General features: G+C 54.7%; 1 protein-coding gene across 1 annotated transcript; it reads left to right on the forward strand.

The window, feature by feature from the left end:
- Nucleotides 1–1338: 1338 nt before the first annotated feature.
- NR2E3 (nuclear receptor subfamily 2 group E member 3) lies at nt 1339–7756 on the forward strand. The gene is made up of 8 exons (XM_025472292.3): nt 1339–1402; nt 1654–1780; nt 2364–2467; nt 2565–2753; nt 2858–3033; nt 3776–4022; nt 4254–4359; nt 7057–7756. Exons 1-8 carry the CDS (start codon nt 1339–1341, stop codon nt 7187–7189), a joined length of 1146 nt encoding a protein of 381 aa, XP_025328077.1. The 3' UTR covers nt 7190–7756.
- The last annotated feature ends 3912 nt before the right edge of the window (nt 7757–11668 follow it).

Below are 11668 nucleotides of genomic sequence, written 5' to 3' on the forward strand. Positions count from 1 at the left end.
CCGAGCACCGGGCACGGGAACACTTCGTTTCCCCAACTACACCGCAGGACACGTACTTTTGAAACCCCTTTTCACAGACATGGAAACAGGCTCAGAAAGGCTGAGCACCGGCTCAAGGCTGCGGCCGGCCTAAGCCAAAGCAGGTCTTTAAATTGGGCTCTGGGGGCACCTGGGCGGCTGGGCGGTTGAGCATCTGCCTTCAGCCCAGGGCGTGACCCCCGGGGTCCCGGGATCGAGTCCCACCTCAGGCTCCCTGCCCAGAGCCTGCCTCTCCCTCGGCCTGTGTCTCTCCCTCTCTGCGCGTCTCAGGAATAAATAAATACGTACATTCATATAAACTGGACTCCGTCTGGGCTCTCTCCACACTCCCCCTGGGCCGGCTGGGTCTGAGGAGGCACAGACTCTGGCCTCGGGCTCCTCACCTCACAGCCACCCTGGGCTTGACCTGCGAACACGGGGTCTGGGGGCAGCAGAGAGGCCAGCCTGCCTGTGACCGTGAGGCCAGGTCGGGGACAGGAGGCGAGGCTGCCCGAGAGCTTGGAGTGGGGCTCAGGGGCTGCGTCCTCACGCCCTCCCCTCCTGCAGGCCTGATGGCACCTGGAGGGGACTCCACCTTGGGCCACGGGCCTCCCTGCCTCCAGGCCGGCCTCGCACCCTACATTAGACCCATTCCCCTGTGTGACGGGAGCCCCCTCGGTGCTGGATGTGCGGGGAGCCCCCTTCCAGGGTCCCAGGAACCTCGGCCCTAAGCAGCTCCCTATCAAGGGCTCAGGTGGGAACCAGGAGGGTGGAAAGCTGGAGCCACACGGACTACCACGCGCAGGGAGCCTCACAGCGTACGGACGCACACACGTCTGCCAGACACACAATTGCTCCCAGACACATGCCCAGCCGCCCAAAGAGATTTACAGTCGTGGGGGACCTGGAGTCCACACCTCCGCTCAGGCTTCGGCCTTGGATGGCCAGCAGGTGGAGAGCACAGGGCAGAAAGGGGGGGGACACCGGGCAGCCCGGGGGGGGGGGGGGGGGGCAGGGGGCCGCGGGCTCGGGGGCACCTTGGTATCACCGCAGGTGCGGCGGTTGATCCCCTGCGGAGACAGTAAAGATTAAGAGGCTCACAGGCCCGGCCGGCAGTGCCCTGGGAGCAGCGTCCTGGAGCGGAGCCGCCGCTGCAGGGACAGCTGGGGCAGCTGCTGTGTGACAGACAGGCAGGCAGGAGGCCGGAGAGGAGAGGCTTGGGGGGAAGGAGGGAGAGCACCAGGGCCGGGGGAGGGACAAGTGGAAACAGGACCCCAGGTGGGGACAGGGAGGCTCCGCAGGCGGGGGGCTGCCCCCGACATGGCCATTGCTGCGCCCAGGAAGGCGTCCCCGGGCCGCTGGGGCCTGGGAGAGGAGCCCGCAGGTAGGCTTTCCGGGCGTCCAGGGGCAGGGGCCTCGGGCTTTGGGGGCAGAGCTCCCGAGGGGGCGGTCGGAGGGTCTGGGGGGGACACCCCAGGGTGGCCTGGCCTGGGGCTGCCCCGCAAGGGGACGCGGCTCCTTCTGGCCGGGAGACCCAGGGTGCTGCCCTGCGGGAGGGGGGGGGGCGGCGGAGGGCCCCAGGAGGCGGGGGGGGGGGGCGCGGGGGGCCAGGCTGTGAGCCCGCCCCGCCCCCAGGCCTGGGCCCCCCGCTGCAGTGTCGCGTGTGCGGGGACAGCAGCAGCGGGAAGCACTACGGCATCTACGCCTGCAATGGCTGCAGCGGCTTCTTCAAGAGGAGCGTGAGGCGGAGGCTCATCTACAGGTGGGGGGGTGGGAGGATGGGGGGATGGAGGATGGGGGGCGGGGTGGGGGGATGGGGATGGGGGATGGGGGATGGGGTGGGAGGATGGGGGATGAGGGATGGGGGATGAGGGATGGGGGATGGAGGGATGGGAGATGGGGGATGGAGGGATGAGGGATGGGGGGGTGGGAGGGCGGGGGATGGGGGATGGGGAATGGGGGTGGGAGCATGGGGGATGGGGGATGAGGGATGGGAGATGGGGAATGGAGTGATGAGGGATGGGGAATGGAGTGATGGGGGATGGGGATGGGGATGGGAGGATGGGGGATGGGCGTGGGAGGATGGAGGATGGGGGATGGGGGCGGGGATGGGGGATGGGGCGGAGGGATGTGGGATGGAGGGATGGGAGATGGGGGTGGAGTGATGAGGGATGGAGGGATGGGGGATGGGGGCAGGGGAGTGGGGGATGGGGGCTCTTGGGGCGCTCCCTCCTGCCCCGCGCCCCCCGGAGGATGACTCGGGGAGGAGGGACCCGCGCCACGTCCGGACCCGTCCAGGGCCTGCGGGGGCGCTGACGCCCGGGGGGGGCGTGGCCCTGCCGCAGGTGCCAGGTGGGGGCGGGGACGTGCCCGGTGGACAAGGCGCACCGGAACCAGTGCCAGGCCTGCCGGCTGAAGAAGTGCCTGCAGGAGGGCATGAACCAGGACGGTGAGGCGGGGGCCCCGGGGAGGCGCCCCCGGCCCGGGGAGGGGCCCCCGCGCCCCCCGCGCCCCCCGCGCCCCGCTGACGGCCGCCGCCCCCGCAGCCGTGCAGAACGAGCGGCAGCCGCGCAGCGCAGCCCAGGTGCGGCCGGGCAGCGGGGCCCCCGCCTCGGAGCCGGCGCTGGAGTCCCTGGGGGCCCCGCCGGCCCCTGCGTCCGCAGCCCCGGGCCACCACCACTTCATGGCCAGCCTCATCACAGCCGAGACCTGCGCTAAGCTGGAGCCGGAGGACGGTAGGTGCCGGCGGCTGATGGGGGGGCCCTGAGCACCCCCTGCCCTGCCCTGCCCCTGCCCCTGCCTCGGCCTGGGGCCGATGTCACCAGCCCTCCTCCCACAGCCGAGGAGAACATTGATGTCACCAGCAACGACCCCGAGTGCCCCTCGTCCCCGTACTCCTCCTCGCCCCCCTGTGGCCTGGACAGCATCCACGAGACCTCGGCGCGCCTTCTCTTCATGGCTGTCAAGTGGGCCAAGAACCTGCCCGTGTTCTCCAACCTGCCCTTCCGCGATCAGGTGAGGGTGGCCCGGGCCACACTGAGCCAGCGGCGTTGTGCAGGTGATGCCAGGGGCCCCCGAAGCTTGGCGACGCCGGCAGCTGGCGTGCGCTTGTCTCAGGTCAGTGTCAGTCAGGGATACATGTCTCAGGGACGTGACCATTGGGGGTGCTCACCTCTCTAGGCAGAGATGAGAGTGGGGGTGCACCTAGGGCCGCACAGTGCCTATGGCGCCCGAGGTCCCCCCGCCCCGACAAAGGTCCTACTGTCCCCCTGCACATGATAGGGCAGTCTGCACACCCTGAAGAGTGCAAGCGCGCGACCCCCAGGGGCACAGATGTCTCCAACTCGGGGACTCGGGGTCAGCCTAACCTCACCTGTGCGACCTCCCTGCGAGCTTCCCAAGGCCAAGCCGACTTAGGAAAGGGAGAAGAGGCACCTGAGGGGCGGCGTGGGCTGTCTGCTGAGCACACCCAGCCTGGGACGCTCAAGGGGACTGTCCCTGAGGCTTCCCAACTTCCACGGCCCCAGGCCTTCCTACATGTTCCAGCAGAGGCTCCGGACGAACGAGGAGGGTGTCTTGGAGCCTGGGCAGCCGGGCCAGATCGTACCGAAGCCCAGAGCTCTGGGCCCCTGGCCACTGGCGGGCAGAGGTCAGGACACGGCCCAGGCATCTAGGACCAGGGCCCCGGGGAAGGCGGCAGAGGCTCAGGCTGAGCCAGAGGTGTCGCATGTCACACCCGCTCCTCCCTTGGGCACAGGTGATCCTGCTGGAGGAGGCGTGGAGCGAACTCTTCCTCCTCGGGGCCATACAGTGGTCTCTGCCTCTGGACAGCTGCCCGCTGCTGGCCGCCCCCGAGGGCCCCGCCGCCGGCAGCTCGCAGGGCCGCCTGGCCCTGGCCAGCGCCGAGAGTCGCATCCTGCAGGAAACCATCTCACGCTTCCGGGCACTGGCGGTGGACCCCACGGAGTTCGCCTGCATGAAGGCCCTGGTCCTCTTCAAACCAGGTAGCTGAGTCTCCGCCCAAGCCTGGGGCTGAAGAATGGGAATTCCAGGGATCTCCTGCCTCTCCCTGTCTCCATCCACCCCACAGAGACCCAGACGGGGGCAGACTTCTTCCCCCGGGAGCAGTGGCGAGGCACAGGACTGGGCTCCCCCTGCCAAGGGGCCTGGCTGACTGTGGTGGGGGCGGGCAGGGTGGGCCGGGAGCGGGGCTCACTGCCGATGCTTTTCTCCAGAAACTCGGGGCCTGAAGGATCCTGAGCACGTGGAGGCCTTGCAGGACCAGTCCCAAGTGATGCTGAGCCAGCACAGCAAGGCGCACCACCCCAGCCAGCCTGTGAGGTGACCTGAGCCTAGGCCTGCCTGCCCATCTGTCCCTTCACCTCTCTACCCCTCTCACTCCCCCACCCTCACCTCTTTGACACCATCTCTGGTGTCGCTGATGAGACGGCCTGAAGATATGAGTTCACCCAGCACGAATCCAGCATCTACTGTGTGCCAGGCCCCAGAAGTAGGGACGGAAATGAGCATAAGACACAGTGAGAGCCACCCTCATCAAATAGTGAGGGCTCAGACACCCTACATCTCTATCTACGTATCTATACAGGTGTCTAGGACAGGAGTCCAGGCTGGAAGGTGTAACAGATTGCTGCCAGTGAGAAGGTGGGAGATTGAGCTAGGACAGCACTCTGGGGCCAGCCTGTCCAGGACTTTGGATGCCAGCCAAAGGCCATAAGTGATTTAGTAGGCAGAGGGGAGCCACTGCAGATTTCGAGCAGGAGGGTGTTGTACACAGAGCTAGAGTACTGGATATATGACCAGGGAGGGAAGCACACACTGCCATCATCCAGGGGAGTCCATGGAGTCCTGCTCTTGGGGAGTAGGAATGAAAGGGAGAGGACGGTTGTGGGAACCTCCAGGAGGTTGAATGGGTCAGACTTGGCACTTGGATGGAGGGATATAAGGAGCAAGAGAAGAGGTTATCAAGAAATAAAAAGGAAAGTCAGGAGGAAGAGAGTTTTGAGGGAACATGACGAGATCTGTTGTAGCTGCAGAGGAACATCTCGTAGGAATGCACTTGGCTAAGCCAAATGCCTGGACGAGAGCCCGGCCATGGCTGGCTTTGGGGGCAGTAGCTACAGGCTGAGAACGTGGCTGGGGGGTACGGGGGCGGGAGCCAGTGCTCTGAGCTGCCCCAGCGTGGCGCAGCACCAGCAGATGCATTGGAGCCTCGGCAAGGCTGACCCTTGACCCCCCCCGGCATCTGTTGGCTATTTTAGGCCATATTATTTGCATTCTTTGGGGGGCTCTCAGCAGCTCGCTCTGAAGAAGTAAGCAAACGCGAGCATCTTCGAATCACCTCTAATCTGAGAAATTATCTCAAGAGGTCATTTCCCTTTAAAAAGAGTCCAAGTATATAAAGAATATACCGTGTTGTCCAGAAAGATTTCTGTGGCTTGGGAGCACGCGGGAAGGGCTGTCCCTTGACAGAGCATCTAAGAGCAGTCATCCCAGACACTAACACCAGTAGCCCTCCCAGGCTGTGCTTCTGTTGGGATCAGCTCCCAGAGACGTCTGGGCATACTGGTTTTGCGCCCAATTTCCAATTCCAATTCTGGTTAAGATTTCCTATGTCACTTCTACAGCAGCTGAATGCCAACTACATGCAGAACTGAGCAACTGAACGCTGAGAGAGAGGTTTGGGGTTCCCTAAGTCCATGTGTTTTAGTTTATAAAAACTGCAATACCCAGGAGGAGATAGTTTTCATCATAACTCAGAACACACACAGACACTGAAACAAAGTTCAATGAAATAGTATCCTAATAGCCTTATTTTGTAGACAGCAAGTTACTGTTTCTATTTTATTATTTTTAAAAAAGATGTACGTATTTATTCATGAGAGGCGCTCAGAGAGAGAGACATTGGCAGAGGGAGAGGCAGGCTCCCTGTGGGGAGCCCTATGTGGGACTTGATCCCAGGACTCCAGGGTCGCGACCTGAGCTGAAGGCAGATGCTCAACCACTGAGCCACCCAGGTGTCCCTATTTATTATTTTTTTTAAAGGCTGGTGGTAACCCAGTAAGTTTAATTTCAGAACCACTGGTGGATGAATTCCTGCAATTTGAAAAACAATTTCTCCACTTAACTTTCTAGTTACTTCTTCCTAAAACTCCCTAGCTCAGAAAAGCAAGGAACAAGCAAGAGATGCACAACTGCTCAGTGCCACCCACTTGGCACTTGCAAGAGAAAGAAAGCCCCCGAGTTGACAAAAACAAGTCCCACAGATAACTAGGAGATGAAGGAAAGCCTCCCACAGGCCTCCATGGGGGGAGTTGAGCATGGAGTTGCCCAACTTTGAAGTGACCTCCTTCATGTTGGGCATTGACCTCTGTTGATCCCTCCCATCTGTCCTTTCCCACCCCCCCCCCCCATCTGTCTTTTGGCTTCACCATCCATCTTCTCTGCACTGGGGACCCTTGCTTGGCGGATGGTTTGATGACTGATTAATTAATTCATTCATTCATTCATTCATTCATTCATTCATCATTCAATAGACTCCACACCCACCATGGAGAACAAAGTGGGGCTTGAACTCACGACCCTGAGATCAAAATCTGAGCTGAGATCAAGAGATGCTCCACCAACTGAGCCACTCCAGCAAACTCCCTCTCTTAAAAAAAAAAAATTTTTTTAAATAGTTATTTAAAACTGCAATTGTTTTTCTCCTGGATGAGTATCTCACCCACAAAAATCATGCCTCAATTTCAGAACACTTTTACTACTGGCTACTCTATCATCCTAGGCGGTTTACAGAGGGAATTTATATTCTTATTCAAATATACATAGTATTAATCATTACATAATTATAATAATCATATATATGATTACTACATCCTATACAGTATTGATAGAAGTAAATTCTCACTTTACAGTCTTTGCACATAATAAGCTATTTATTCACTGTTTTTATCCCACTGCCCCCATGACTCATGCTCAGAAGCTGATAATAAAACTGATGGTGTCCTCTCTCCTGTTCAGGTTTGGAAAATTGCTCCTGCTTCTTCCATCTTTGAGGTTTATCACTTCTGAACGAGTTGAGCTCCTCTTTTTCCGAAAGACCATAGGGAATACTCCAATGGAGAAGCTCCTTTGTGATATGTTCAAAAACTGAGGGAGGTGGAAGTAAAATGCATTTAACTACTCTGGAAAACAACCTACCGAAGCCAAACATTTGCCTGCCCTGTGACCTAGCAGTTCCACATGTAGGTATGTGTACTAAGCAGAGGTGTCCACAAAAAGATATTATAAGAATATTCACAGTAGCTTTATTCATGATAGCCCCTGACTGTACATTGGCAGTAGGATGGATTAATAAATTGTGGTATATTCATTTAATGGAAAACAGCAATCAAGAATGAACTACCGGGCAGCCCGGATGGCTCAGCGGTTTAGTGCCGCCTTCAGCCCAGGGCCTGATCCTGGAGACCTGGGATCGAGTCCCACATCGGGACCCCTGCATGGAGCCTGCTTCTCCCTCTGCCTGTCTCTCTCTCTCTCTCTCTCTCTATGAATAAATAAAATCTTAAAAAAAAAAAAAGAATGAACTCCCAACACATGTGACAACATGGATGGCTTTCACAGACATAAAAGTAGAACAGAAGAACTTTCCCAGGCACAGGTTCTGCTTATACAAAGTTCAAGAACAGGCAGGACTAACCGGTGGTGGTGGAAGCTGGAATAGTGCTTACCTGGGAGGGGACGGGGGGGCGGGTGTTGAGAGGTGGGGTGGTTGGGAAAGGGCCCAAAGAAGCCCTCTGGTGGCTGGAAATGTTCTTGATTTTGATCTAGGTGGTGGTTTCACTCATCATAAAAATTAGTTGTGCCGCGCACTCAAGATTTGTGCACTTTACTGTATTATGTTAAATCTCAATCAGAACGTGAAAAAATAAAAAATAAATAAAACCAAGAAAACAAACGTGTTAAAGGCTCTCTGTTGGAGGACACCGAAGGAGTGAGCACGGGGTCTTGGGTTCCATCTGGCTTCCATGCCAAGGCAGAGTCCAGGTGCAACAAAGCCAAGCCCAGCTCCAAAATCTCCCACAGGAGTCAAAACCCAGCTTCTCTCCAGCTGGGGTCCCGCCAACCCACAGGCTCTCTCAGTATTTCTCTTCCTGTCCTTCCTCGCCCCTCCATAAACAAAGGCGAGCACATCTGACTCAACACCAGGCAGCTACAGGCACTTTTTTAAAAAATAGATTTTATTTATTAATTCATGAGACACAGACAGAGAGGCAGAGACACAGGCAGAGGGGGAAGCAGGCTCCCTGAGGGGAGCCCAATGCAGGACTCGATCCCAGGACCCCGGGATCACACCCTGAAACGAGAGCAGATGCTCAACCGCTGAGCCCCCGGGGGTCCCCAGGCACTGTTTTAGAAGAGGACTCTCTATCATGTCCTAATTCCTTATGGAGAGTTGCTCAAACCTCCTCCTTTGCAAAGACAGACCCAAAAGACCTAGGAAATGATAGTAATGCAAAAAGTTAACATCCTTTGAGCACTTTATGACACACCAGGCAATGAGAAGGGCATTGTTATTCAATCCTCAGATTAGCGCTGGGACAGGGACCAGTCATCCCCAGTGATAAATGGAAAAATTGAGGCTTGGAGAGAACTTAAACCCTGGTGTGACTCTATGTGACTCTGCTTAACTCTGGTTCTGCCATCCCCCCACAGACCCTCCACTCTGAATGGCTGAATGATTCTCTTGCAGTTCCTGTCCTCAAAGAAGAAAATTCTTGAAGTCAAGAAGGAGATGGTTGTGTGAGAAATCTGTGAAATCCTAGGGGTTTCTTGCCCTTTGGCCAGGGTATGAATTCTCCTAGCTCACAGAGATATCCTGCCTTGATGGAAGGAGGTGGTTTAGGACACTCTGCCCTGGGAATGACAATAGCCAGACTAGTGCCCAGAGAGGAGAGTATGGCAAATGTTGCCCAGCTTGAGCTCTTCCCATTAGAGCACTTAAACTATTCTTGATCTTCTTTACATATGTATGTAAAGAGAAAGAGAGAGAGAAAGTAAGAGCGAGTAGAGATGAGGGGCAGAGGGAGAGAGAGAGAATCCTAAGCAGGCTCCACACCCAGCACATAGCCCCATTCAGGGCTCAATCCCACAACCTTGAGACCATGACCTGAGCTGAAATCAAAAGTTGGATCCTCAACTGACTGTACCACCCAGGTGCCCCATTTTCTTGATCTTCCAAAAGCATCAACCTTGTCTGTTATTCAGGCCATTTAATGTCTATAATGCCGTTACACCATCCAGTTCCCTATCACAGGTTTTATCCATAAGGTTTAAAGACTTGCATATAGAAAGCCTGAGCGAAGGCACTGTGGCATGAAAGGCGGCTGAAACAGGACCAGCTAGGCCCTGGACGTCTACCCTACCATTACACGTCTCAGAACATAGGAGCGCAGAAGTGGCCTGTTGGAAGTTTGTGGGCTGGTGTCTGGGATGTGTGAGCACAGCAATTCTACACTGGGAGACTGTTTGGGATCTCCAGGAGGAAGTCTTAGGGAGTTAGAGGAGGTATATAAACTGCATTATCTGTGGTAAACCTGGCATCAATACTACCCTCCCTCCTAAGGTCCGGTCCTCACTGCAGAGATGCCAGGAACTACATTTCCCAGGATGCCTTTCCCCCTATGGCTTGCTAACGGAGACAGGCACTCATGTGAGGCGTGGGCCGTAAAGGATGAAGTTATTCTTCTCTGGAGGCAGTTGCAGCCAGCTGTGTGGGAAGATGGGAGATTTCAGGCAGCCTTCTTTAGGATTGCAGTAGCTTCCAGGCATGCTCTTTTTTTTTTTTTTTTTTTTTTTTTTTTTTTACTTTCATTTTTTTTTTTTTATTGGTGTTCAATTTACTAACATACAGAATAACACCCAGTGCCCGTCACCCATTCACTCCCACCCCCCGCCCTCCTCCCCTTCTACCGCCCCTAGTTCGTTTCCCAGAGTTAGCAGTCTTTACGTTCTGTCTCCCTTTCTGATATTTATGCTGAGTGAAGTAAGTCAGTCGGAGAAGGACAAACATTATATGTTCTCATTCATTTGGGGAATATAAATAATAGGGAAATATCAGGCATGCTCTTAACTTCAATCTTTTGGCTGAGATCTGTGTTGGCTTCCTCAACCTTCTATGAGAGCTTCTCTGATCTTTGTTTTTCCAGTTCTTCCAGTGTTTAGTGTTAGACCCCTAATTCCTGTATTATGTCCTTCTTACCTGAAATATGCTGAATGGCTCTTGTTTTCCTAATACAATACAGAACTCAGTTGATCTCAGGATTAATTCAACATTTTGCCATAAATTGGCGCACTGAAACTCCAACGGGTATCAGCTTTCATTGCACTTAGGGGTGTTGCTAGGAGAGGGAATACTGTGAAAGCTTTTTTGCCTTCAAAGCCATTAATGTCTTTGGTTATGAAGCACACAGAGGCAGCCTCTGTGGGCCTATCTGGGCCTTTTTTTCAGCTGCAGTTTTCAGATTGTGAGACAGTCATCCTCTTTCACCCTAGGGACTGCTTAATGGTAGGAAAGGCAGAGAGAGACACAAGGATGCCAAGAAATACTGTTCAAATTAATAAATATAACCTGAGAGTGGAAGCCAGATATTGGGGATGGCTAGTCCTCATCTGGTGGACATCTGTAGTTTTCCTCCACTAAAATTCAAGCTCCACAGGGTTAGGGAGCTTTGTTTGTAGCAATGCATGCAAACACCTGGGACAGTACCTGTGAGTGTTCAGCAAATATTTGTTGGATGAATGGCTAAAAGGCCTCCCAGAGCCGGGAAGTGACACACTCAACTAGGAAGCTGAGATGCCCACAGATTCAACAATCAGGTATTATATGTGTCTTATCTGCTTTTATGCATTTGGGAACCCCCAATCTCATTTAACCTGCTCACCCAATATTTAAGCAAGGACACTTTTTGTTGGGTGCTAGGGATCTAAGAGTCAGCAAGATAGCACATTTCTTGTCTTGCAAACTTACATGAGTTTTTTGATGCCACAAATACTGGGTGCTGTTGAGAACACAAAGACCTCTAACCCAGTTCAAGGTGGGGTGTGGGGGGGGATTTCCAGTAAACTGCCCTTTATATGGAGACCTGAGAGTCAGTGGGAGTTATAAGCAGAGTAAACCTGAGAAAGAGAACTCATTTTCAGATGTGAAAACTGACAACCAAAAAGGGCCCAAGTCACATAGTGGCGGAATGAAAATGACAACCTAGGCATGAATTCCTGGGACCTCTATTAGCAGATGTTGCTACTCCTTCGCTATGACAAGCTTTTTTGGAGAGGATCCTAAATGTAGACTTACTGTCGTCACTGTCCACCTAGCTCTAGGCTGATTAAATGGAGTCTTAAGAGCTAGCAGCTAGCATCTATTACAGAAAACTAATAGCTTGAATCACCTTCAATCGAATTCAGCGGAGTTCCAAAAACTGCTGCTTCTGCTCTTTGTCAATTTGGGGCTCAATCGTTTTCTTAAGCAAAAATCAGCTTTACAAACAAAAATCACTGCTCTTCCTTGGAGTGGAACTGGAGTTTGGGTGGGGGCTGGGATGGTCAGAAAACAAACCACACGTATCGCTGC

Source organism: Canis lupus, chromosome 30, assembly GCF_003254725.2.
Source record: "Canis lupus dingo isolate Sandy chromosome 30, ASM325472v2, whole genome shotgun sequence".
Taxonomy (NCBI): Eukaryota; Metazoa; Chordata; class Mammalia; order Carnivora; family Canidae; genus Canis; species Canis lupus.

Bases quoted from the DNA above. Each gene is read 5' to 3' on its own strand.
- NR2E3 (XM_025472292.3), top strand. From the start codon at position 1,339: ATGGCCATTGCTGCGCCCAGGAAGGCGTCCCCGGGCCGCTGGGGCCTG. The intron at 1,781-2,363 runs GTGGGGGGGTGG...GCCCTGCCGCAG, and splicing joins AGGCGGAGGCTCATCTACAG to GTGCCAGGTGGGGGCGGGGA. The intron at 2,468-2,564 runs GTGAGGCGGGGG...CCGCCCCCGCAG, and splicing joins GGAGGGCATGAACCAGGACG to CCGTGCAGAACGAGCGGCAG.